Source organism: Anoplophora glabripennis, unplaced genomic scaffold (assembly GCF_000390285.2).
Source record: "Anoplophora glabripennis isolate ALB-LARVAE unplaced genomic scaffold, Agla_2.0 scaffold1583, whole genome shotgun sequence".
In the NCBI taxonomy this organism is placed as follows: domain Eukaryota; kingdom Metazoa; phylum Arthropoda; class Insecta; order Coleoptera; family Cerambycidae; genus Anoplophora; species Anoplophora glabripennis.
Window position 1 is genome coordinate 27,025 of NW_019417658.1, and position 26,222 is coordinate 53,246.

The 26,222-nt window shown below is 32.9% G+C and overlaps 5 protein-coding genes and 1 long non-coding RNA gene across 9 annotated transcripts; 2 read left to right on the top strand and 4 right to left on the bottom strand.

The window, feature by feature from the left end:
- Positions 1–901: 901 nt before the first annotated feature.
- LOC108916588 (adhesion G protein-coupled receptor A3) lies at positions 902–12,386 on the bottom strand. Its single transcript, XM_018722882.2, has 6 exons — positions 11,926–12,386; positions 11,803–11,868; positions 11,535–11,750; positions 10,421–11,474; positions 7,351–7,690; positions 902–6,454 (listed from the first exon to the last, which is right to left on the bottom strand). Exons 1-6 carry the CDS (start codon positions 12,132–12,134, stop codon positions 3,855–3,857), a joined length of 4,485 nt encoding a protein of 1,494 aa, XP_018578398.1. The 5' UTR covers positions 12,135–12,386; the 3' UTR covers positions 902–3,854.
- A 679-nt stretch (positions 12,387–13,065) lies between these two features.
- Positions 13,066–14,188, bottom strand: LOC111692442. Its single transcript, XR_002763230.1, has 2 exons — positions 13,705–14,188; positions 13,066–13,583 (listed from the first exon to the last, which is right to left on the bottom strand). It is a non-coding gene; the product is annotated as an uncharacterized LOC111692442 (long non-coding RNA).
- Positions 14,189–14,401: 213 nt separating this feature from the next.
- Positions 14,402–15,815, top strand: LOC108916582 (protein FMC1 homolog). 2 transcript variants are annotated; one of them, XM_023456456.1, is made up of 3 exons: positions 14,402–14,652; positions 14,706–14,842; positions 15,305–15,487. In XM_023456456.1, the coding sequence occupies exons 1-3, from the start codon at positions 14,480–14,482 to the stop codon at positions 15,388–15,390; spliced, it is 396 nt and encodes a 131-aa protein (XP_023312224.1). In that variant the 5' UTR covers positions 14,402–14,479; the 3' UTR covers positions 15,391–15,487. The 2 variants fall into 2 exon arrangements, with proteins under 2 accessions (XP_023312224.1, XP_018578385.1); XM_018722869.2 differs by having other exon boundaries at positions 14,540–14,647; positions 15,404–15,815.
- Positions 15,816–16,536: 721 nt separating this feature from the next.
- LOC108916585 (short/branched chain specific acyl-CoA dehydrogenase, mitochondrial) lies at positions 16,537–21,627 on the bottom strand. 3 transcript variants are annotated; one of them, XM_018722877.2, is made up of 7 exons: positions 21,466–21,627; positions 20,423–20,537; positions 20,272–20,372; positions 19,736–19,942; positions 19,487–19,657; positions 17,027–17,335; positions 16,537–16,905 (listed from the first exon to the last, which is right to left on the bottom strand). In XM_018722877.2, the coding sequence occupies exons 1-7, from the start codon at positions 21,562–21,564 to the stop codon at positions 16,594–16,596; spliced, it is 1,314 nt and encodes a 437-aa protein (XP_018578393.1). In that variant the 5' UTR covers positions 21,565–21,627; the 3' UTR covers positions 16,537–16,593. The 3 variants fall into 3 exon arrangements, with proteins under 3 accessions (XP_018578393.1, XP_018578395.1, XP_018578394.1); XM_018722879.1 differs by lacking the exon at positions 21,466–21,627 and adding an exon at positions 20,693–20,711; XM_018722878.1 differs by lacking the exon at positions 21,466–21,627 and adding an exon at positions 20,588–20,669 and having other exon boundaries at positions 16,594–16,905.
- A 170-nt stretch (positions 21,628–21,797) lies between these two features.
- Positions 21,798–22,842, top strand: LOC108916587 (60S ribosomal protein L26). Its single transcript, XM_018722881.1, has 4 exons — positions 21,798–21,811; positions 22,029–22,217; positions 22,268–22,408; positions 22,662–22,842. The coding sequence occupies exons 2-4, from the start codon at positions 22,050–22,052 to the stop codon at positions 22,803–22,805; spliced, it is 453 nt and encodes a 150-aa protein (XP_018578397.1). The 5' UTR covers positions 21,798–21,811; positions 22,029–22,049; the 3' UTR covers positions 22,806–22,842.
- A 2,183-nt stretch (positions 22,843–25,025) lies between these two features.
- Positions 25,026–25,938, bottom strand: LOC108916583 (protein PBDC1). Its single transcript, XM_018722871.1, has 3 exons — positions 25,826–25,938; positions 25,671–25,769; positions 25,026–25,521 (listed from the first exon to the last, which is right to left on the bottom strand). Exons 1-3 carry the CDS (start codon positions 25,826–25,828, stop codon positions 25,153–25,155), a joined length of 471 nt encoding a protein of 156 aa, XP_018578387.1. The 5' UTR covers positions 25,829–25,938; the 3' UTR covers positions 25,026–25,152.
- Between the last annotated feature and the right edge of the window lie 284 nt (positions 25,939–26,222).

Consider the following 26,222-nt stretch of genomic DNA (forward strand, 5'->3'; position numbering starts at 1 on the left):
TATTTTATTTTCAATATCAAATAAATTAAACTTTTTATGGCAATCAAATCAGATGACTAAGGCACGACATTTCAGTCCGAAAGCAGGGGCGTCCGCGCGTGGATGGGCTCTAACAAATATCTGGAACATTACATATGTCCCTGCAGCAGTTTCTTTAAGCGATGTCCGCAACGGAGAAAAAATATTCTTATATAACGAAAACTATTGTTCGACATCTAATGACATTATAGGTGCATATTTGAAGTAATCTCTGAAAGCAGTTAGTGAATCCATGGGAGAGCTATTGCTATGAAGGTGTCTTAATCTGGAAAAATCTGCATTTTTCTTAACATATTGTCAAACTTTCTCCGACGTAAACACTTTTCTCGTCACTTAAGGCATATAGCCAGTGGCGGCTCGTGAAGGACTCTGGGACGTTATGTTTGACCGCGCGCGCAATCCCCACTCTATCGCGGACGGTGAAATCTAAGTCCATCGTGCAAGCATATTTCTACATATCGTGCGACAAATTGGCACGTGGCGGGGATAGGTGACGATAGGTTCGCGTGCTTTCTTTTGGATTCCATGTGGCAGTAACCCGTTTGACTGCAGTGTGTTTATACGTGTTTTGTTTGTGCTTTGGCGCTTTTTAAGACATTATATTTTATAAGTTTAAGTTTAAAATGAGGGTTTGTGAAATAAAAAAACTTGTTATTAGTAATTTAAGTTTAGAGGAAAAAGTCGAATTGAAAAATAACGGACGTCCAACACCAGTGTTGAATTTAGTTCAGGTTTTATTCGCAAATTTGATAAAAATATTTATGATAAGACCCTGTGGTTATAACGAAACAAATATTACATAAATATAATTTTATATGTTTATTGTTTGGAGGAGGCGAAGAAAACTTGTTGAAAACTTCTGACTTGAAACATTTACCGGACAAAATTAAAAAACATGAAAATGATCCTAAACACAAAAATAACTTGGAGAGTTTTTTACTTAGGAAGAATAAATATTGCATCTTGATGCAGAACAAATAAATACTTAGTCATAACGATACAGTTAAGAAAAATCGATTGCTTCTTTAAAAAATTATAGATATCTTAAAACTATGTGGTACATGTAACCTTCCTCTTCGTGGACATAATGAAAAAAGTGACTCGGTAAACAAAGGGGTATTTTTAGAACTGATAGACTATAGTGCAAAAATTGATCCCCGTTTAGGTTATCTTAGTGATGCCCATGTTTACCACCTACACACTGACAGTATTCATTTTGGGGTATTTACTTGCAAAACACAATAACCTTGAAATTCCTCAAAATTTTTCGCCCCACACCTCATATACATTCTCTCTTCAAAATGCACCCCTCCTGTAGTCAAACCCACAGGCCGCCACTGCATATATCACTGTTTGTATGTCCTACTATTTGCAGTGATTCATCTGACGATAATGCAGTTTTTTTTATAGCATCCGCAATTGGAATGTAATTGTTGTAAATATTTTCCAATTGTGCTTCAACTCGACTATCTTAAAATTTTATTTAGCTCTTCTGAATAACAGCGAATTCTTTCGCGTCAAATTGTAAAATTACGGATTTTATTTTTTGAAATGGGTTGTGGATGTTCTGGAATGCCAGGACACTGTTGGTGGAATTGACGAATACGTTTCGAGGATTTGAGAAACACTGCCTTGGTCTGTGCTATTAATTCATCTACACTTGGGTAACACCAACCAATTGTTTCTACGACAAGATGTAATACGTGCAGAAACACTTGTTTGTTAGTACTTAATTTCGACATAGCTATGTATTTACTTCTTAAGGCACAGAAAAAATTTCTTTGCTAAAGAAAGAACGAAAAACATACATCTGTTACGCTGCGACGTAACCGGATACTACCTACCTACGAACTAAAAATGTCATACCTTAGAGATGATTAATGAAATAATTAAATGAACTGTTAATACAAAAAATTTATGAGAGAAAAATCGTGTAGGATTCATGCTAATATGTTAAAAAAAAAACGTTGTAAGGCCACCAGCCAAAAAAATTAGGTTATTTGAAAAAAAAAACTAAAAATATTCATTCAAGATCATCTAACAGCTAAACAAAATAACGCGGGATAGAGGTAAATTGTGTTCTCTATATGCACTTGCCCTGTGTCAATTCTTTACGAATCACCTTATAATGTTTAATTACTTAATAGAGAGACAATTGTAGCAATAACTTAATTTAAATTCATCTTTACTACTTAAAATATCATAAATTATAATACATAGGCACATGAAAATATATAATCTAAAATTCAATAAATATCTCGATGCTATGTTTTTAAAATACGAGTATCAAATTTGTACCTTATAATCTCAACCCTTAATACCTAAGCGATAATTTTTACAAAGATAAACTCAGTAAATTGATAAATGAGGGTTGTCTAAAATTAAAATTGGCAATTCTTTGCATATACATGTGTCTCATTTTAATTGATACACGTGAATATCTCTACTTAATCACGACCTTCGATTCGTCCTTGATCTCCACTTTATCAAGGTCATTTGAAAGTCGACTATAACAATTGTAGGAAAAAATAATGCTACGAACAAGTGAGGGGAGAATGATAAAAATATCTTGTTACTCAATGAAGATATAACTTCACTTGAAAATTGAAAGATATATCTGAGTACATTACAAAATAAAACTGACTGACGGTGAAAAATTGAGAAAATATAAAAAACTACTATTTGTGAGCTATTGAATTATGTTGTCATTACGTTAATATTCTAGACTTAAATCTTCACCTGATCTTCAAATGACCTTTTTATTTGATCCCTTACTTTGCAGCGTACTTGGATACAAATTTACCTTTTTCCAAGGATCTGATCTAAGTAATACACGGCCTGGCAGAAAAGAAAACAAAGTGAACCTTCAAATTCAACATCTTTCGGAACATCAGTATAGGTGATGGTCGATTTTATTGTAGTCGACCTTCAAATGACCTTGACAAAGTGAAGGTCAAGGACAAATTGAAGGTTGTGATTAAGTACCTTGATGTAAATCCCATCGATTCTGGAGGCCAACATCTTATTCCGAGGCTGCTTCATGGGTGACACTGTGACCTTGACCTTGCCTCAAGGTCAAAGTAATCACATCCGGATGTAAAAGTTTCCGCTGAATCCATTTCCAAGGTTAAAAATAGAGGGTCCCATTTAAAATTCCGAAGTTGACCATCAATTGAGGTCAAGGTCAAATCCTAAGTAAGCATCTAGTTTCCTTAGTGAACTGAACAACATTTACTTTAGGCCATTTTTCGATTGGTTGCTTCTCTGACGAGATATTTAAGTGTATCAATTAAAATGGGACAGCCAGTATATTTAATATTATTTTTAATATCAAAACATACAACTATCAGATAATTTTTCTTTGTCACCCAAATAGTCTCTTATTGTATTGTATACCCTTTTCCTCTTTAAGAGAATATTTATCCTTGCCTTTAATCTTAAAATACATTAAATTTCAGTATTGGATATCCCGGCCTTTGTCAAAAAAATCTGATTATTTGATGAAGCATTTATCGTGAACGTAACAATTTTTTTTCATAATTGTAACATTTTTTTTTCTTTTCGTGAAAATTGTAACAATTTTTTGAAGAGAATTGTAACAAATTTTTGACAAGATATAAAAATAGGACATAAATAAATTATTCGAGACAGATTTTTAGTCTTGGTCTAAATAATGTCTATAAAAAAGAACGTCAAGGGTCATAAAATATCTAATATTTACAATTCGGCATTTCTTTAAAATACTCAATAAATTATATTTGAAGCTGCAACCATTCTAATGCAACTCTGAGGGTCAGATCCTTGGAAAAATATCACTAAACGGTCGTTTCTACATCATCGCTCAAATGGTCAAAGTTGTGACTATGCGAGGCCCTACGTCGTTGTCTAATATCACTAACATACGAGTTAATTTCGGAATCCGAAAGGCAAGGACTGGCGTGAGTCGTACCGTACAAGTTTCGAGACCTCTTAGGCTGGGGTCCTCTCCTAATCTGCTGGTATAGTTCGTCCAGATCGCTGACCGAAATACTACTTGTCCTGCTTTGCCCATCACCCTTACCCAATCTCAAGTCATGCGAGGGGTTAATGTACATCCTAGGGGTGGAAGCGCCACAAAAAGACGAAGTTATTAAGCTAAAACTGAGATCGGAGGGTTCGGCTTTAAGTTTCCCCCCTTTTCGATGACACGTATCTTTGCCTGGCTTCAAGTAAAATTCATTGTGTATCGTACTGTCGCTGGGTAATTCATTGATTTGACAATAAGTTGGGTCGTTCACCGTAAAAAGACTTAAAGGGCTGTTCTCACGGCGAATACAAGGCAGAACTTCGCTGGCACCCGTCATAAAACTTTCTTGATTCGGCAGCAAGTTCTTGTCGGGGCTCGTTTTATCCAAAATGGAATCAGAAACGGTCTCGGAACTGTAGTCTAAAGTGCACTGCTGCGATACCGATCTCATATTGTTGTCGGTTTTTTCCGAATGCGACTTAGTGACGTTATTGTGCCTTTTCTTGTTTTTGTGTCTTGATAGTTCTTTTTTGCGCAACCTCTCCGCGTTCATTACGATATTTTCCACAGGGACGTTGGATACAGTGTCGAAATCTTCAGCACTATCGGAAAATATATTCGGGTTTTTCTGTTGAATCTTTCGCGTATGTTCTACATGGATATTCGTGTTGTTCACTTTAGAGTTTGTGCCAAAGATATTCTGTTCGTTGCTATTCTTGATCTTCACCTTCGGTTCGGAGAACACTGAAGCGGTATCGCTATTGATATCTCTTGGCGGTTTTGCTAAATTATTCTTCTTCATCATGTTCCTCTTCTGTCGTTTAAAGAATTTCCTCGCGACTGTGCTTTGATGAGGGTTGTAAAAGACTTCCGCGGCATTTGTAGGATTCTCTATAATATTCGGGATAATATTAGACCTGTACTGCGCCCTATGCAGTATAACTAAATTAACGTTGTTGATCTTGGCCCCCTGGTGATCGTTGAAACTGCCGTTCAAATCCACTGCACCTTTTAAAATATTACTAGTATGAGAATTCGATTTCGTGTGACTGGAACTCCTACTCGTAGACCTAGAAATAATTTGACTCTCCAAGTTACAAACGGGTGGCAACGGCAGTGGCTGTATTTGAATTTGTGGTATAGGAGGCGGCGTATCTGACACGTTCCTCGTACGAAAGCAGCTACGTTTCTGCTTCATCCTTTTCGTCAAAGCGACCCACTGGGTTCGCACGTCGTTCCGAGCTATGCAATAGAAAAACAACGTAAATGCACTTAACGTAGTAGCTGAGATAGCAAACGCTATGCTGAACAAATCCTCTTCGTATGAAACTATATGAAATGGTGGTACAGTCGCAAAAGCGCAACTTAACCACGCGGTTATATACATGAAGAAAAAAATTACATAGGCCTTTAGCTGTGCGGATGGCGCATGTTCTGGATCTTCAACTTCAGTCGAAGCAGTTTTCGTAGAAACACTCCGCACGCTTCTAGTTTCGACATTAGGAAAGTTCGGCTCTAATAAATCTAAGTCGACATGCTCCGTTGCTTGTGTTCCTTCGCTTAGATGTCCGTTAGTGTCTAGGTTATATATCGCACATCTTATAAGCAGGAAAAATATGCTCAAAAATATCGTGAGGATAGCAAAAGGTACGTACAAAGCACTTAAAGCTGGGCCTGTCCGTAGGAAGCAGTGAGTCGGTGACGCGTACTCGTTCATATTGATAGCAGCCGACAAACCGCAAATTATAAGCCCTATTCCCCAACCCACCAGGTACAAACCTAAAATGGGCTTCTGAACCGGTTGTTCGGAAGGTAAGTCGTCATCCTGCAAACCTATTATATCATTTTTACTCAGACGTTTGTACATGCAATTGATGCCGACGCACATCCACAGAAGCGAACACAACGTAAAATAATGCAGGGTCATCCCCACCACCTGACAAACCTTAACGTCTTCAGTTTGGTAAATTCCGAAAACGTACATGAAACACAGAAGCGATATCGTTATCCACGTGTTTATGAGAGAATGCTTCGCTTTTTTCGGCATTTGTATAGACGTGTAGCACAACAAATATGTCATCACTACAATTAGAAATGATATGAATAAAATGATGCTACCTATATAAATAGCGGGATGGGACAGCTTGAATTTGGCGCCTGTCGGGCTGTTCTGGAACTGAGAGACATCTTGCAGCAGCCCGTAGTAACCGAAATTGTCGCACGAGAACACCAGGTGGTCCTGCAGTTCGTGGCTAAATTGACAACCCTCCGACGACCAACTTCCCGTACCGTTATTCAAGTCTGGGTCCCACCATACGGGTATAAAGGGCGTCACTTCATAGGCCATCGTGGACGGGGTTCTCAGCATTATGAAAACAGGATTTGAGAGGTTTTTTACAGGAATTTCCACTGAAAATAAATTTCAGTTAAAATATTCGCATGGAAATTATACAGAGTGAAACTTTAAGTGGGGATCAGTTTTTTGGGGATAATAGTATGTGTTCCCCCTAAATACGAATCTGAAAGTATTATTTTTAATCAAATAAATAATCAATTTATAATTATCTTTTTAATCTGCACACGAATATTTTTTAAAATCATTTAAGGTTTTTAATAAAAAAGTTTTTGTTAGTTTTTTAAAGCACTGTGTTTAGTTTGTAAAACTCAGTGTTCGACATTGATTTAGTTTAGGTGAACTACATAATCCACCTGATGTGATATGACAACAGGGCCTTAGCAGGAAAAAAACATACAGCCAACATTAATTCATCAAAATAAGAATAGTCGAATATGAAACTGCTTCATTTTATTACATTTACTTTAGTATTTGTTTTAAGTGGTAAGACATTTTGCGACCTTTTGTGTGAAGTACTAGTTTTTACTGGAACTGAAATATAATTTGTATAGTACAATCATTTTTGATTAAGCTTAATTTTATAGTAAAATTTAGAGGCATTTAGTGATGATGTGTGTTTGTGTGTCTTCATTGTTAAATTACTGAATGACATATGAATCAAGAATAATAAAAAGATGAGATTTGAGGACAAGGTATGCTGTAGTTCTAAGGTGTGTCTTAGCAGCTAGAGTATTTGAGGTTACTCTAGTCTATCATGTGAAGCGGGTATGGAAAGTTTGGAGTTTTAAAAAAAAATTGTGTTTTCACAAAGAAATTTTGAGAAAATCAACTTATGACATGTATTTCTAAAGATCAAAGGTAGGCTTGTATAAATATGATCCCCATTCAAAATTACACCTTGTATATTAAGCAAATATGTTGCAAAACATCAAATTTAAATATCATGTACCTAATTTAGCCCCCACGACGCATGAGGTGACATCCTCTTTGCCTTTTCTTCTCTCGTCTATAGGAAATAGTTTACTCGTAGAATGCATAGTGACTAAAATATTGTACACTTTACTATTAAGAACGATATCTTGTTCATCTTGCAACTGATGAAATAGACTTTCCGGTATAGTAACAGAAGCTTCAGTGATTTTTCCTTTCAAGCTCGGCGTATCTTGCTGATTATTCGAAGCACAGGAGAAAAGGGAATCCTTTCGATTACTGGGATTCACGTACCAAGTACATTTCATACCTAGAAACCCTTCTTTCTTCACTGGGAATATCTCCAGTGCCAAGTTGTTCTAAAAATTAGAATAGCGACTGGTCATTGGCCACATATGATATAAAATCTTACATCTAATGATTGGTTAGTGACGTTAATATACCGTGAGCGGCAAAAGTATGGAATATATTTATTTAAAAATCAGATGTTCGTTATTTGAAAAATATTTTTAACCGTTTTCGAGATAATGGCGTCTGAATATAGAATATGAAAAATTTTAAAAAATTACTCTCGATACCTAAGGACTGTAACGTCAAAGTTAGTGGGAACTGGTGTACTTTCTGCTAAATACATTTTGTGTTTTTCAAATATTTAAGCACAGCTAATGAATTTAATTTTTAATTTTAATTTGTTTGGTACAAACTGACAAAGCCAGAACACAGCAGGAATAATGTGAAATATTCAATAACAAATATCTAAATCAAACAATCATTCAGGCTACTGTAAGAAAAATTTGCAAAAAATTCAAGATTATAAACTAATTCAAACAGAGTTAAATTAAATGTTCAAATTACCATCCATTGGTTTCTTGACAATACCTAAGCCTATGTACAGACTCATCCCATTATCTCGAAAATGGTTAAAGACAGGTATAAGTTATGTTACATAAAAAATGATCAGAATTACAGGATTTCCATTTAAAAAAGTTGGCCTTGATTTCATAACTTTTTTTTGGGCCACCCTGTATAAATGAAAATTGCTTCAGAAAATGCGCAACATAAATGAAAATTGCTTCAGAAAATGCGCGACTAAAAATATAATTCGAGGGGTCCCAGCGATTTTTCAAATAACAAACATCTGATTTTTAAATAAATATATTCCATACTTTTGCCGCTCATGGTATAAGTTTAGTCAGTTTTTGACACTATTTTTAGATATTAACAGAAAATTAAATAATATAATAAAAAACTTGCCGTTTTAAAATAGATTCCTTATTGATTTTATGTTACAAGACAAAATTTCAATATGTAAGAAGTTGGAGGCTGTTGCAATTTTCACACGACATAAATTGGTGATAACAATAATAAATTAGTATTAGGCATTGCGAGGTACATCATATGTGAGTAAGGTAGATTGGCTCGAGGCACGTGGAAGTTAAAACGTTCCAAAATTTGAGGACTATCAAACACGTAATTAATGACTACAAAAAACAACAGAATGTATATCTCAAAGAATATTGTGAGAAAAACCAATGTTGGGGTATATTCCCCGAGTCCTGAAGTGCATGTATTTTAAGAATTCTCTTTAAATGTTTGCTAAGTTATTTTTATAGACTGCATATTGAGATACCAAACTATTGAAGCATACTCCAAGCGAGATATACAAAACAATTATATAAATTTACTATTGTAAACGGATCAGCAAAATCTTTACAATTTCTAATCACAATCCCAAGGCTATTATAAGATGTTGAAGAAATATTACGTACGAGTTCATAATTTTTGATCAAACGTTACTCCCAAATCTTTTATATAATTGGGACGAGTAAGGGAGTGATTGTTTATCCTATAATCATAGATGACAGGACAAGTCATTCTAGAGAAAGACATTATGTTGCATTTACTTATGTTAAGGGGAAGTCTGTTTTCTATACACTATGTATTCACCGATGTTAAAGCATTTTGTAAGTTCTGACAATATCAATCAATATCAATCTTAACAAATATTTTCGTATCATCAGCGTACACGTAAAGTATAAAATTAACTTCTAAATATTTACTAATATCATTCAAAAAAATATTGAACATTAGGGATCCTAAAATGGAACTTGGGAAACTCCAGACAATACATTTATGAGTTCAGATTTAAATCCCTTATATTGTACATACTGTATTCTCCGAATCAAGTACGACCTAAGCAAATTCAACAGCTTTGTAGAGACACCACATACATCTAACCTTCCCAACAGAATGCGATATTGATATCTAACCTGTCAAACGCTTTAGAAAATTCTTTATATATAACGTTGACTTGACCGTGATTGTCCAAAGTTCTAGATATAATCTGTAATGCAAACAAGATTTGTTGTAGTCGATCTACCTCTCATAAAACCATGCTGATTAACGTCTATAATCTAGTTAACGTGCTCATATAAATGATTATGTAAAATGATCTGTAATATTTTGTTGAATTTGCATATAATTGTAATAGCACGGTAGTTGGACATATCACTTTTATCGTAAATAAGTTGTATTGTCGACACTTTCCAAACATCAGGGAAAGTTTCCGTTTTTAAGATTAAATTAAAAATAACTCGCAATGGTTTGGCAAATACAGCTTCAGTCTCTCAAAAGAAAGGCCAGAATTAGGTCAGGTCCCATTGTAAAATTGGATTTTAATTTTTTTATACCTCTAACAATATCTTGTTTCTCAACCTAGCTGAAATCCAGTATTCTATTATGAATTAGCTGACTGTTACGATGCCTGTACAAGTTATTCTGAATATAAGAACTAGCAAAACATTGTGCAAAACCATTCGCTACAAGTTGCCCATTATTTAGTTCTTGACCATTAAAATTCACACTAGTAGGATAACCTGTATTTTGATTTTTATTAGAGATATAAGACCAAAAATTATTAGGCTTTTCTTTTAACTCTTGCTCAATTTTGCAGACAAAATTTCTTCGTGCCTCAGAAGTATCATGTTTTATTCTTGATCTAATCGCCTTAAATTGCTGATATATATTTACACTAGCAGTTTCTTTATATCTATTCCATAGCCTATACTTTTTTTTAATATAATACTTACCTTGTGCAAGATTGAGGAAGTACTCAACGACGCGAGGGTTTCCGTAGCATTTACCATCCGTCTACAACTCCCGTATTCTAAATCTGCTTCTCGTAGATAAAATCGTGGTAGATCCATCAAATTATTTGTAACGTCCATCAAGATACTTCCGATAGTTGCGATATGTTCCAAAGGTGCGTATTTTATGTAATTCTCTATAGTTTCTATCGCATACACCAAGTCCATTACATCTTTAAAGATGGTACGGTTGAGAGTATAGTTTCTAAAATGCTTTGCGCTCTCTTCTATACTGGAGTTGACTTTTGAAAACTGTTCCAAAATTTTCGTTGTGTCTGATATGTAGGAACACATGGAAGTGTTTAAATTAACCCACTCGCCTTTACTGGAACACTCGTAAGACACTTTCTGATGGTTCACATCATAGTTTAAGTTTAACGACTCACAAGGTATCATCACCGTATAGTTAATGATAGTCCTAGGCCAGTTATAAGTACCTTTATTGTTTGACGTCACCGTCATCGGGCAATATTTTGTATCGTCCGATATAACGACAACTGCAATACCCTTCGAGTGATTACCCTGCAATGAGAAATACACACAGTTCCATATGCCAGTATGGTTTCTTTTCAACTTGGAAATAGTTATAGTGCTACCAATACGCCCCGCACTCGGTAAAATTTGGTTTTCTATGTCTAGACCCGGAAAGTGCTCTTCTGGGTTAACGTCCAGCCAAGTCCAGTCGAGTTTGGAATGGGTAGGTTCCTCATAGGAATCTGTTATACTGGGAGCGTAGCATTGTAACGTTAAAGCATCCCCTTCGAAGACTACCTGGTTTTCGTCAGGTTTCAGTTCGATTATCGGCAAACCGTTATTGCCAGCCGGAGACTTACAGTGAATATCATCCCCAATTTTTAATTTTCGCAATGGGTGACCTTTAAATAACGCCGGTGAATTGCACTTAGGATTTGAAATTAATTTGACTGAGTACTTCTGGCTCCAATCTAAGAGCCATAGCAATCCACAGTCACAGACCAATGGATTGCTCGATATGTCCCTAAAAACAAATCGGCGGGTAAATAAAGAAAAAACTAAATTTTTGTAATTAAAAACTTACAATTGCTTTAGATTTTCTAATGGAGTGAACGTTCCAAATGTTATTGAAGTTATCTGATTTTGATTCATTTTCAACCTCTCTAGATGTTTCAAATTATGGAAAGCTAATAGGTCGATATGCCTGATATTGTTCATAGATATGTCCAGTCTCCTCAAATTTGGTACTTCTGCGAATTGATGTTGTTGTAGATCAGTTATTTGATTTTTACTCAAATCCCTAAAAAATTATATACTCAATACCACTGCAAAATATAGATATTTTAACTTACAGTTTTTGAAGTGCTATTAACTGAACCTTAGGCGAGAAAGACTGTAAATTATTATTGGACAAATTTCTGAGGAAAAAAATATATAATTGAAAACTTAATTACACAACATATATTAAAACTTACAGTTGCACCAGTTCACTGGCTATATTTAACAGTTCCAGTTCATCTAAATGTAATACCTTCTCGACCTCGCCGCACTTCATTTTTAAGTAATTTGCTCCATCTTTTTGAGTACTTCTTTTGCATATACATTTATAAGGACATTCTTCTTCACTTGCCCAAATATGTATAATAAAAATGAATATAAAAGACTTGAACAGCAATCTACTCATTTTTCATTTAATAAACATTCAGATCATTACATTTCATGTTTCATTTTTTGTATATGGGGGAGCACAAGATAAATAAACATTGCACGGTTCCACATGATTTATCTAGTTTAGGATTAACACAGCAATTATAATATGTTAAAAAAGTTGACATTTAATGTATATCCTCCCTGTTTTCCTAGGAGATTTACATTTTTTGATATTTTCCTATTTATTTATTCAATATTTAATTTAACACTTTGACATACAAAAGAAGCCATTTTAAAATACGAGATAACCATAGCACAGAGCAGATTGTTTGGTAGGCTGTGATCGTGTGATCATAGCACAAAATAAAGTAACAATATTTAATTATTCTGTAATCCAGTCTCTCTGGTGGGCTTTCGTTTTGGGTTTTGGCAAAAATAGTACCTATTAGCAACTAATATCAGTTCAGAGTAACTCTAAGTTGCTATTAGCTACCTCAGAGTAATAAGTAAAGGGGAGGCCGCATACCCTATTTCAGTACACAATATAAACATATAACATCAACCCATTGTATGTTGATAAACAAATGATACATAAGTAAACACAATGGTCCCTGGTACAGTGGCGTACCGAGTTTAGGTTTAAAATCTATCATAATATAAGGAAACCATAAAAATTACACTTTTTAATAGAATAAAATCAGAAGTGCTCGATTATTTAAGCTTTCATGTGTAATAAATAGACAATAAATAGGAAAAAGTTAATGGTTTCTTCAAAATCTATAATTAATATTTTAAAAACATTTCCAGAACAAAAGAGTGACTAAAGAAAACTCCTCGATTGAAACTATCATTATACTATAGCTATAGCAATGTCATTGCCTACTATTAATTCTATTATTTCATAGTAGTTCTCGATTACTGGAAGAACATTTATTAAAATAAATAATTTAAATAAAACTACAAGAAAAGGAGCAAAAATATATTTAATTAAAATCTGCTGGAATATAAACAATGCAAAGAAAACAAAACATATTTGTACTAAAAGTAACGGAAAAATGAATTTACATTGAACAACATTTAATCGTATGGGAAAATAAGCATGTTTTAAATGTACGCAACAAAAATAAGCTGAATTTTGAGCTCACAACATTGACAGCTCGTCTCTTATGGAACAGGGACAACATGTGATTGAAGATGTTTTATAGCAACATCTATAAAATTTCCTTCACTGGCAATTTCTCGAAGAGGGAACCTTTGAGACGGCACAACCATTTCATCAACACTGTGCTAAAACGTATTACCTTCCAAATGTTGTATTAATAGGCACAGCTCCATGTGTGAGACATCGTTTTCCAGTTACTGTTACCTTAATATCTGTAGCACGGAAATGCTTCGACAGACATAATTATCCTTTGAAAAATCATATTCAGATATGGCGAAATTTTCTAGCCACACTGCTCGTATCGCAGGATCTTATGGTATTCTACAAATAAACACAGAGCTAGTGTCAGTATCAAAATACAAACATAATAAATTAACAAATAAAATACTTAGGACACCTTACACCCTTGTAAGAACGCCCATGGAAACAATGTCAAACTTACTTGTGAAAAGAAGTAGCACATATTTGGCTCTTTTCCTGTAATTGTCGGCATATTATACGCCGCTTTGGCATTTTTATTGAAATTAGATAAAAAAACAGTTTAAAAAGACACAAAACACTGAACTCGGCTAATATCTATTTCACAACAATAGACTGTAATAATGGCGTCCCCTTTAGAACCGTTTAATACCAGGCAATGATGCCACTTACGACGTTTGTATTGCTAGGAATTTCAATAATGTATTTTTTTTCAGATATTCAAAATCTATAATTATAAAACAAGTTGCAAGAAAATAGTGTCGTAGTCTTATGCATATTACAATGTAACTAATTTGTAAGTCGAGGTCAAGAATGAGGTAGATCCTTGTACGATAATCAATTAAAATGACCGCTGTACCTAGCTATAAAGATAAAAATGTAACATTGGCATCAATGTCAAGGACATCACAAAGTACCAATGTTTGTAAATACACATATGTCAACACTTCACTATCAAATGTAAATAAAGGCGTCCCCTTTATTTATTAGTCTGAGTTAGCTACTAATAGCTACTATTTTTGCTAAATCGAAAGACCCTCTTGTAGGCGATGCTGAAACCTGAATACAGTGGATGTTACTTATGCACTATTGCACTAGATTCACAGTTTAGTAAGGTCACATCACAACTCACAAAACAGAAAAAAGAAGTAAGATCGATCTATGGATTTGGTCGATTTTGATCTTGGTCACAGATGTGCACATAACAGTGTTATGTAGTTGCGCACATAAAATTATAAATGTCAGTAAAAATGGTCAGTAATATGATGTCAAAAGAAGTCAATTCTAACCTAAATGATTGTGGTTTCCAAAAAGTAACTTACAAAAGGAAATTTCGGAAACTGAAACCTACACAATTAAAAAATCAAAATCTGTCGACCTATCCAAATTTTGACGTGAAAACTTGTGTAAGGTATACCTCGTGAGCATACATATTATGTTTGGAAGTTAACATCTAAGTTTTAGGCGGATTTCCAGTGCTAAATTAGAAATAGTTGCTACAGATCTGTTTGACTCTGTCACAGCTTTGCTTAAGGAGGGATTGTCTGCACTAAAAAATCCCCTAATATCTGAAATAATTTGTTTCGGTCTAGGCAAAATCGGTGAGTGTACTATAGCTCGTTATCAATTTGCACTGTTGCTTTGTTTGAAAGAGTTATATAATGTGAAGGTTTACATTTATGACCCAATTTTTAACGAGAATGATATCAGTTTATTGAATCACTTTGATATAAATATTCTTGGAGAAAATTTAGAGGGAAAGTATAAAGTAAGAAACAAAAAAACTACTTTATTTTACTTGCCACACTGCCCCAAACAGTTGACTAATAATTTACTGTGGGCAAACTGGGGATTAGATTTAAATTATTGTATCATTGTATCTAATAGCTTTAATAAAGTAATTGAAAATTCTTCAAAAAAAACTCTTGTAGAAAATGCAGAGTACATTTTAAAAATTACATCCTATGTTCAGGAGTTTGCAGTAATAAACACTTTTAAATACTATGAAGTATTTAATGACACATCTATTCATGTCTTTCCTAAAATAAATCTAATTCCCTCAGATTTCTGGGAAAACTGTAGAGAACCGAAATATTTAGACGAAGATATAGAATTTATTGCAAGCAATGTAAATAAATTGTTAATTTAAAATTTGTCTGCAGACTTTTGAAAAGATGGCAGGAAAATTAAGTGTATTAAGACAAATTATATCTGAATTACGATACGCCCTCCCTGAAGGCAATTTAAAAAATAATTTAGCCTTCCATTACATCGTGGATCAGTATAAGAAATATAAAACCACCGATCAACAACTATGCAAAGCTAGAGAAGAGCTGGATTTCATTGCAAAAACTTATCTTTGCTATTTAAAGAGTTCTCGTCTGGAACAGGAAATTCATAACGAATTTCATGGAAAAGGAGAACGAACTGTTGCTGAAACGGCGAATATGGTCGGATTCAAGTTGCCCCAAGACCCCAAATGAGGAACTCTTTTAGTTGTAAATAGTGACATCTGTTAGAACTTGAAATAGTGTTAGTTAATTGTAGTTTATAATAAATGCATACAGTTACAAATTTTTTTTTTTTCTTGAGCTTAAAGGTAACTGATTTGAGTTTGAGAAACACGTGTCGTAATTGTTTCCTTAAATTATATCGCGCAAATTGATTGTTTTTAATATGTTCATACCATGCTACTAGACAGGTAAATGTACCCTAAAACAACCCGTGCTAGCTACAGGCATCGGCTAGTGCTTACATTGTCAAATTTCCTCTGTTTTGATTCATAAACATGTTTTTTTTATACCGAAAAACTAATAAGTTGCACAGAAAGTTGTGAACTTACCTACTCTATATTATAAACAATTCGTAAACTGGAAACTAAAACAAATAATGAAATGAATCAGTGATAGATGCAATCATTTTTGTTTTGCCGAATTGACATTGGCTATTTGCTTTTTGCCCCTCTAGTGCGTTGTCATATCACATCAGGTGGATTGATATGTAGTAAATTAGGTCAATATCAGAAATCATTGACACATCCTCTAAAGGTGAAGATTTAACCAAAAAGGTTATTGAAAATGATTTCAAGTAATATTCTACAAGGAATTTTTCACATTTAAAATCAAAAATAAGGAAAATGAATACATTACAATATTTATGTATATTAAATTTTTGTTGCTCTTTGTCGTTCTCCCTCACAAACAAAAATAGTCAAGTGCCGCAACATAAAGTTATGCAGTAAACCCTAAATAGCTCAGATAGCTCTTGTAGAACGGCACTCTCAAAAAAATATATATAGTAAACTAACGGTGCGTTTATTCCCAATTTAAAAATTATAGAAAATATAGAAATTCTATTTATATTCTTGTTGGAGATATTTGGCAATTGTACTTAATTGTATATTATAAGTTCCCTCGTATATACTACCAATCTTCACGTCTCTATAAAATTTTTCTTGTATAAAGTCCTTCGTAAAACCGACACCACCCATCCAATCGATGCATTTTATACAAGTCTGTTGAGCAGCTTCGGCAGCAAAGTACTTTGCCATCGCGGCTTGTTTGACAAAAGGAGCCCCTGCTTCAACGAGGCGAGCTGCGTTGTACGTGAGAAGTCTCGCACACTCTATCTGCGTGGCAATCTGCGAGATTTGATGCTGCATAGACTGAAAAAAACAGTTGTTACTTGAAATATAAAAATATCTATCTCAAATATGCCTGTTGAATATAAAATCAGTTTCTGATTGAATTGCAATGGAAATGAGGGGTATATTATTGTTATCTTACCTGAAAATTAAAAATTGGCTGCCCGAATTGCTTCCTTTCTAACGTGTAAGGAATGGTGGCATCGAAACATCCTTGAGCCAGGCCAACCATCTGTGAAGCGATCCCTATTCTGCCTTCATTTAGAAATCCAGCGGCAATTTTATACCCCTGTCCGAACTTTCCAAGGATTGCGCTTTCAGGTACCCTTACGTTGTCAAAATTCACCATGCATGTCCCCGATGCACAAATTCCTAGTTTATTCTCCGTTTTGGCCACACTTAAACCGGGCAAGTCTCTGTCTACAAGGAAACAGGTTATCCCTCGGTAACCCTGAAAAAAATTAAGAAAATATTTTTTTACATTGTGGGTTTATGTGGGTGGCTTACATTTTTACAAAAGTTTAAATTTAAAAAAACTGTTACAATTATGGACACACTACAATGCTAAGAAAACTTGTTTTATTTTTTCGATAAAAATAAGTTGTCAAACTAAAAACATAGGTAATGTAGAATATTTTAAGCAAAAATATTTAAAATAGTGTTAATAGATTGATGACTAATTTTTTTTGGCAAATGAAAAGTATACAGGATGTAAAAAAAATAGATCAGTGTTTTAACCACACATTCCTTAGGCTAAAATAATGGGAGCCTCCTTATGCCATTTTTCATTTAAGAGCCCCTTTTCAGATATGAGACATTGATTTTATAAGCCACACTATCAGATAAGTCAAAGGCCTGACACTTGCTAAACATTAAATTACCCTCTTTTTAACATTTAAATTTAGGATGAAATATCACTATTTTTGATGTGATAACCCACTCACTGTTGATTAATTTTTGAAATGAAATAATCTTTACAAAAACTTTATTAATTGGACGTCATATCCCTTCGGATATGTTTCTACGTAAAGTCTACCAGTTACTTTACTATTGCAATTCGGACACTTTTTTTTTTTTTTTTGTAATACTGGTTAATTTTACGATTTTGTTTTTGTGAAATTACCAAAGAATATGGAAAAGGCAATTTATATTTATTTCTTATGTTTTTCTTGTAACTTCTATTAAGCAAATTAAATTAAATCTAGCGATTGACCGATATAAATATTTAATATCAATATTGGCATTAAAGTTGAAAAAGTGTAAATAGCTAAGAGACCCCTTTTCCTTCATTTGCACTTCAATTATATTGTACCAGATAAAAGTCCATTCAAAATTTCAACTGAATATCTTAAACATTTATTATTACGAGGGCTGTATGATAAGTACCTCTCTAGACAAGAGATGGCTAGTATTTAAAAAGTGATATTTTCCGTAAATATAACCTTTCACAACAATACTGTCAAGCTTGTCAAGATGGGGCATAGTTTCGTGTGAATGCCAGCCATTTAAATAGAACTTTCGTAATTTTACAACAATAGAAAAAACTCAATATCTAGCGGTGATAAAATACTTACTAAAGTTATTAAAACGGAGGTCAGCGAAGTTTATGGCGACTCTGCACCTTCATTATCAACCGTAAAATATTGAACAGCTGATTTCAAACGTGGCCATACAAGCATTTTTGATGAAGATCGTCCAGGTTGTACGAATGAGGTTACCACTACAGAAATGATTGAAAAGATCCGTGATAAATGATTGGAGAGATTGCTGAGACTGTGGGCATCTCAATTGAACAGGTCCAGAATATTTTAGCAACTCATTTGAATATGAAAAAGCTTTCTGCAAGATGGGTGCCGCAATTGCTCACAATTGACAACAAATTCAAACGTGTCAACTTTAAAAAAATGTTTTGTGATATTAAAACGCAATGGGAATAATTTTTGGCGTCAGTTCATAACTGTTGACGAAGCACAGTCCAAACAGTGGATTTTCCAAGACAAATCTGTGCCAAAGAAGGCTAAGGCGACTTTATCGGCGAACAAAATAATGGCTATAGTGTTTTAGGATGTACACGGCATAATTTACGTCGATTGCCTCGGAAAGGGCATAACGATTAATGGAAAGTATGTTAACTTGTCAGACTGTTTCAACCAAGCTGTAAAAGAAAAACATCCGCATTTGGCGAAGAGAAAAATCCTTTTCCATCAAGACAATTCCATGAGTTGAGATACGAATTGCTTCTGCATTTAGCATATGCACCAGATTTAGCCTCCCGCGATTATTTCCTATTTCCAATATGGAAAAATAGCTGGGCAGAAAAAATTTGGTTTTAACGATGAGATCAGTGCTGAAACGGACACTTATTGTGAAGGATTGGAGCAATAATATTTTTCAGAGGGGATACAAGAGATAGGAAAACATTGGATTAGGTGTATCAAACTGAAAGGTGATTACTTTGAAAAATAAAATAAAGTTTATACATAAAAATGTTTTTTCTTGTCATGGCCAGGTACTTATTATACAACCCTCGTAATAAAAATCTTTTTTGTATCACCTTGTATATTGCAAGTGATAATTTTTTGTTAAATCTATTTATACGAACCTCTGCAGCATTGGCATTGGCCATAACTAAAAACAGACCCGCTAAATCAGAATTGGAAATCCACATTTTTGACCCATTTAAAATATAATCAGTACCATCTTTTTCCGCAGTTGTTTTCAAGGCAAATGCATCAGTTCCTGAAGATGTTTCTGATAAGGCGAAACTACTACACTGTAATTGAAAAAATTTTATGGTAATTTTATATTTTGAAGAAAAAATAAACAGATTTAAAAATACGAGTTTTATTACCATGTCGGTAGCTAGACGAGGTAAATATTTTTCCTTTTGTTCATTGGTCCCTAATTTCTTTATCACAGCATTAACCAAGGTATTGTGAATATCAACTAAAACTGCCACTGCAGGGTCTACTTTAGATATTTCTTCTATGGCCAAGATGGTAGTCATAAAATTACATCCAGCTCCACCATAGTCTGTATCTATTTCTATCCCCATCAGCTAAAAGGAAATCTCTTTTCAGTTAATTAATGAGGTTTTTCAGATTTCCCTCATTCCTGCACTGAATGGTGGTTAAGGCTTACCAGCGCAAGTCGTTCCTGAGCACATATGAATAATAATATGCCGCCCCCTCTCCCGCACAAGCCTCTGACTTCTGGGCTAATCCTTGCGATTAGAAAGAGGGGTAGAAATATTACTATTATCTTTTCATTTCATAAACAGGTGTACTTTTTTAAAATTGCACAACTGATGAACAATAAAAACAAAATTTACAATTCTTCAGTTTAAAATTAGGTATATTAAATGTGCTTTTCAAAAATAGTATTTACCCCATTGTCGAACAACATTTTAATGACAGAATCTTTAAATTTTCCATTTTTTTCCATTTCACGAACATAGGGACCTATTTGTTCCTTGGCTAGCTTAGCCACTACAAAAAAAAAAACAGAAATGTTTTTTTCTGTAACAAATATCACATACCTGTTTCTTTCATGGCTTGTTCATCCTCAGACAAAAGTGTGAGAGGCGCATGCTGAAGAGGGCTTGCAGGAATATGTACATTTCTTACTACATCCCTTCTTAGATTTTTTAATACCTGAAATAAACAAAAATAAAATATGTTTTTTAATTAATTACATATATTACTTTCATTAAAGTTAACATTATTACACACATATACACAATATTTTTAACTTCAGTAATAAACAGCAAACATAATGTTACTACATATAATAATTTATGCATACTTACTTATCTATATATAATCATTTAACAGTGGTGTTGCAAAAGTTTTTCCAAAAGGATATGAACCTACATATCTATCTAATGTTCTATATAAATTTTAAAGCCATCTAAAACCAACTTTAAAATTACACTTCTAATTCAAGTTTTAGTTATAAATTTACTTTTTTTATTTAAAATCATATGTTGATTAATCCTATTTTTCTTTTCATTTATTTTATAGATTGTAGAAAATAATACATTAATTTGATAGTAGATATTTAGGTATTGTGAATAGAAAACGCCCACTTTTTATTTAAGTTATTTTCTTCATTTCAAGTATTATAAATACATTATTTTATAGTTTGATGAAGAGAACGCACCAAATTATTTTTCTCTAAAAGCTCTATTCATTAATGTTTCTTATTAATCATCTATTTATCATGAATAATTTCACAATCTTATTATTTATATGAACTTAGATGTTTGATTATCATAGATTTATTTTTAAAATGTAATCTTAAGTATTTGCTAATAAACAATTAGTTAATCAGTTATTGCCTTTCTACAAGGTAACTTTGGTGGTACCGATACATTGAAAATTCGAAGTACTAAGGTAATTTTCAGAATTGAGTTTGAAGGTCATTTTGGAGAATTTTGAGAATCAAAATTTATTTACATCAAGTGAACATGGAAATAAGAAAAAGGAAATAATTATCTGAACTGCAACAAATTAATGCCCGAAATAGAAATCAAGTAAATAGAAAAGTAATGCAATAATAATAATGCAAATAATAGCTAACCTTAACTTTGTTGTCACCAATGTTGCCAACGTTGCAAGTTGCAACAAAATATTCCTTATCAAGATTCCTCAATTTTTCACATAAATTAAACAAAAACATACATTATTACTGCTGAAATAAAAAATATCTAAATATTTCTTTTGGGTTGATTCTGCACTTATCTGTAACCAAATTTGAAAATTTCTATGTAGAATGACATGTGCATTTTACACGCCTTATTAGTGTGCAAGGTGAACGCACTTTTTCAATGAATAAATTATCAACCTTGTTCAATGGTGTCTTCCTTTTGTCGAATTCCATTGTATTGTTCTCTCTTTCCTTTATTCCTTTACGTTTGCTTTGACTGGTAAGTAAATTTTAAGAATCGAATTATATCTTAAATCATCTTTTTATCTCAAAATATTATTCAATTACAGCCATATTGGATCTTTTTTGTATATACTATTTTCTTATATCCGCCGATTACTTTTAGAGAAATATTTGATATCAAGTGTAAAAAAGAAAATATTAAAACATAACCTAAATGTGAAGGCTTGTTTGCATTTTACGTGTTATAATTTTAGGAAACAGAAGCAAAACCAAAAATGAAGTTCAACAAGTTAGTTACGGCATCCAGGAGTAAAAACAGAAAGAGGCATTTTACAGCTCCTTCCCACATCAGAAGAACCCTTATGTCAGCACCTTTGTCTAAAGAACTTAGGCAGAAATATAATGTTCGCACTATGCCCATTCGTAAAGACGACGAAGTACAAGTAAGTTTTTAAATTAAGTGTCGCCAAAGGACTTTTAAAACATTTTTTAGGTGGTACGTGGACATTACAAAGGACAGCAAGTAGGTAAAGTTGTACAAGTGTACCGTAAGAAATTCGTTATATATATTGAAAGGATACAGAGGGAAAAAGCTAATGGTGCCAGTGTATATGTAGGAATCCATCCATCAAAGGTAAGTTTCTTTTTTTTATTAGACAGCAAAATATATTTATGTTAACATGATGAACCAAACCATTCGTAGACTGCAGTGTTCAAACTTAATACCGTCTTTAACCCCAAAGTTTTTTTGGGAATTTGGAGATGGTATTCTGTTTCAGCTGCATCTTGGTGAAAAATTTGGCACTGATTTATATATTACTTGAATTTAGAAACAGGAATGAATGTTATAATCTTCTCGAATACTTATCAATCAATGTTCTTTGCAGGTTGTCATCGTAAAGCTTAAGATGGACAAAGACAGGAAGAAGATCATTGACCGCAGAGCTAAGGGACGTTTGGCCGCGTTGGGCAAAGACAAGGGCAAATACACAGAAGAATCGGCTGCAGCATCCGCTGTAGAAACGTCTTAAGTGTATGCTTTTTTATTTAATAAATAAATTTAAAATGTTAACTAGTTTTAATAATACAATTCTTCATTGGTTAAAATAAATATAAACAAAAAAGCCATGGATTGAAGTTCTTCAGCCTTTTTGTATTATAGTGAACGTTATAAGGAATAATGATAAATTAACAGTAAAACCCACACTATGTATTCAAGCACACACTAATTATTTGTTAGTGCGCATTTCTTGAATTGTTCTTAAAATGGATAATGGATTAAAGTTTCTGAAGTATTTGACGGCTAAGTTGAATATATGTTACATAAATACAAAAAAAAATTGAATAGAGGGTCAATGATGGATTGAATTTTAGTCATGGTAAAAATGTTTGTAATTGCTTTCAAACAATTCAGTATGAGTATGCCTGCAGTCAAAGGAATAGTTTGCAGACATTGTATATTTTGATGATGGTAGCAACTATTATTTCTTTATTTTTGTGTGACAACGATCTGGGAAGTTTCATACTGGGGGTGTAATTTTTCTTTTTTTCTAAAGTTAAAGTGGTATCGAAAGTTTTACTTATTGTCCAATATATTCCAAGGTATTTGATATTTTAGAAGTTGTTTTCCTAAAAGTGGTTGAAGAAACTGAATATCCTAAATTGGGACTTTTGAATGAAGAAACCTTTCTGGCCAAACAACCTTCCGGAAAAAAGTGTCGTTGCTTGCCATTGGCTACAGCCGCCATTTTGAATCTAAATCATTTGAAAAAATTCACAGTAATACTACCTGAAAACATGTACATTAAAGCATTTTTGTTCATGACACTATATGTCGTATTGATTTTTCTTTGAAAATTTCCAATCCTCCGACACCGTTTTCTCCAAATTTTTTCAACAAAAGTTGTACAGTCAGCAATTTATTAAATTTCACTTTATGGATTTACCATTTCTGTATAATTAATGATTTTATATGAAATTTAATTTTTTTCTTGATTTATTTACTTTGAGGTGGTAAATTCAATTAATCACTTAATTTTTTTAATTTGGAACAAACCAACTAAATAAAAGCCAAAAGTAGGTCAAACTTAACGTGAACGAATAAATCTAATAATTTTAAAACTGAGTATAAGAAAGTTCGGGAAGTGACTATCGAAATCAGTAATCTAACAAACTTTGGCGACTTATTTTTATTATTTTCACATTTTCCATTTATGTTTTGTAAATCTAAGTTTTTGTGTAATTAATTACTTTATTAATTATCACCTACACATTTTTGATACAAATCCGATTTGTCGTTTAAAACTTCATAAACAAAAGATAATGAAGACGGAATGAAGGTGAGCAATTTGTAATTGCATGCTCTCATGAAAATTATTGGAATTGTCATCTACAGTTATATAAACTAATCGCATTCATTTCAGATTATCGTCATTCTTCAAATTCATCTAATTTAATTTTTTCCAAAATAGTATTAAGAGATTCAAATTTGATAGTTGCAATATACAGAATGAGAGAAATATGAGATGAAGGCAATTATCATTCATGGGCATGGCTACGCCCGTGTTATCATTTTATAAAGTGAATTAAACGTTTTTAAAATTCCAATAATTCTCCTGAAAGAATATTAGAATGAACGTTTCTGTACTCTATGAAACATTATTTCATATTTATTATCAAATAAACAAAATTTATCATGCCAATTAAATCAAAATTATATCAAAAATGTGTTCGTAATAACTAACAAAAAAGTAATTTATTTTTGTGAAGATTGTATAAAATTTACAAGAAAAAACATAAAAAGGCCCGCTTTAAAATAAAATAACAAGACTTTACCTACAACAAATATTTTCCTCATTTCTGTAAATATAATTTTTTCGGTTACAACTCGACAGCTTTCAAAATGGCCTAGATATAATCCAAAATTTATGAAAAATTCAGAATTGGCATTAAATATGATCTGAATTTGAATGAAACTCAAAGGGCACTTTTTCTGAATAATTCCATCAAAATTAATCACTCCATTTGATTATATAGACCATGTGCATAGATATACTTCGTTAATTTGAGAAATAGTGATTGCATTTTCCAAAGTATGGAGACATATCCATGCCCTTCTTTTTTTTTCTTTTCACTTTAAATATTATTTAATTAAAATGATTAAAAGAATTTTTTGTTACATTTCTCAAAACAAACTAACAACTATTTTTTAGCTGAAAGTCAGCTCACTTTGGGAGTACATTTTAAGAACCTTTACGCTTCAGTATTATTATTTATTAACCCATTTATTAAAAATAATTGATAATTTAAATAAAACTAATGATGTTCATAAAGAGAAATGAGATTTAAAAATGACAACCTATCTAAGTCCTTCATAATTTATGTTTCTTCTTGTATTTCTGGCTTTGGACTAGGCTTGAACTTCTTTCGTAAAATATCATTAGTACCTTCTCTATTTCGAGCAATCTCTATCGCATAGAACTGTATTCTCGTTACTAGAATCGAGTTTTCTTCTTTATAGTCATCTTCTGCGTGAGAACGCAATAAAGTTCCAAAGCTGTAGTCTTCTATTAGAGTTTTAAAACGTTCACAAAAGGGACGCCATTTCGCTTTTTCTTTTGTGCTTTTAAGTTCGTTTTCATTGATAATTTTGACATCCAAAGTTGGAAATTCCTCCCTGAATATTTTATAAATCGTATCATCCATCGGCGTAAGTTTCAAGTGTTTTGGGTCGACGGAACATAAGATCTGAATTAAAATACTAAGAATTACATAACATAAACAAAACAAACAAAAATTAATATTAGATTGTTGATTTTATAGTAAAATCTATTTCTTTTAATGCTAATTACTGAGATATAATATCTTCACAAAACCAATGACTGTGAAAGACTCACATTAAAGTAAATCTCTGCATGTTCAAAGGCCTTAATTGCCCACATTGTTTCAATTGACTGATCATTATCAAATTCTTCTGCGGGTCTTGACAAAACATCCTATAACAAAGTATATAAAAAATGCACCAAATAAATACTTTAAAACCGATTTTTACCATAATTATTAATGAAAACAATAACACGTGGTTCTGATGAAAAAATTGTTGACAAAGTTGACGTTGACAGATGATAGTTACTTCTTCTTCTTCTTCTCTATGACTATGTTATAATTTTTTACACTATTGTAGATTCTACTGGTGTTTCATTTATCTGAGATCATATATTAATTTAGCCTTTGCAACTTTAATGTAAATTTCAATTTCTGATAGTTGCAAACTGCCTTGACACATGTGTGGTTGTGGACTATCAGTATGACCGCATAGATTAAATACTTATATATATATATATATATCTAGCACCATTATTCCATAGCTAGAAATTGGCCTCAATGATTTGGGATCGAGGGGGATTATCCCTCTTTATCCTGCCTCATCTCGTGTAGGCCTGGACAGC

Bases quoted from the DNA above. Each gene is read 5' to 3' on its own strand.
- LOC108916588 (XM_018722882.2), bottom strand. From the start codon at position 12,134: ATGAGTAGATTGCTGTTCAAGTCTTTTATATTCATTTTTATTATACAT. The intron at 11,869-11,925 runs GTAAGTTTTAAT...TTTTTTCCTCAG, and splicing joins GCCAGTGAACTGGTGCAACT to AAATTTGTCCAATAATAATT. The intron at 11,475-11,534 runs GTAAGTTTTTAA...ATTTGTTTTTAG, and splicing joins TTAGAAAATCTAAAGCAATT to GGACATATCGAGCAATCCAT.
- LOC108916582 (XM_023456456.1), top strand. From the start codon at position 14,480: ATGTCAGTAAAAATGGTCAGTAATATGATGTCAAAAGAAGTCAATTCT. The intron at 14,653-14,705 runs GTATACCTCGTG...TCTAAGTTTTAG, and splicing joins GACGTGAAAACTTGTGTAAG to GCGGATTTCCAGTGCTAAAT. The intron at 14,843-15,304 runs GTGAGTGTACTA...TAATTCCCTCAG, and splicing joins TTTCGGTCTAGGCAAAATCG to ATTTCTGGGAAAACTGTAGA.
- LOC108916585 (XM_018722877.2), bottom strand. From the start codon at position 21,564: ATGTTTTTGTTTAATTTATGTGAAAAATTGAGGAATCTTGATAAGGAA. The intron at 20,373-20,422 runs GTATGTGATATT...TTTTTTTTGTAG, and splicing joins ACAAGCCATGAAAGAAACAG to TGGCTAAGCTAGCCAAGGAA. The intron at 19,943-20,271 runs GTAAATACTATT...ATTTCCTTTTAG, and splicing joins AAATGTTGTTCGACAATGGG to CTGATGGGGATAGAAATAGA.
- LOC108916587 (XM_018722881.1), top strand. From the start codon at position 22,050: ATGAAGTTCAACAAGTTAGTTACGGCATCCAGGAGTAAAAACAGAAAG. The intron at 22,218-22,267 runs GTAAGTTTTTAA...AACATTTTTTAG, and splicing joins GTAAAGACGACGAAGTACAA to GTGGTACGTGGACATTACAA. The intron at 22,409-22,661 runs GTAAGTTTCTTT...TGTTCTTTGCAG, and splicing joins TAGGAATCCATCCATCAAAG to GTTGTCATCGTAAAGCTTAA.
- LOC108916583 (XM_018722871.1), bottom strand. The intron at 25,522-25,670 runs GTGAGTCTTTCA...ATTTTAATTCAG, and splicing joins ATGCAGAGATTTACTTTAAT to ATCTTATGTTCCGTCGACCC.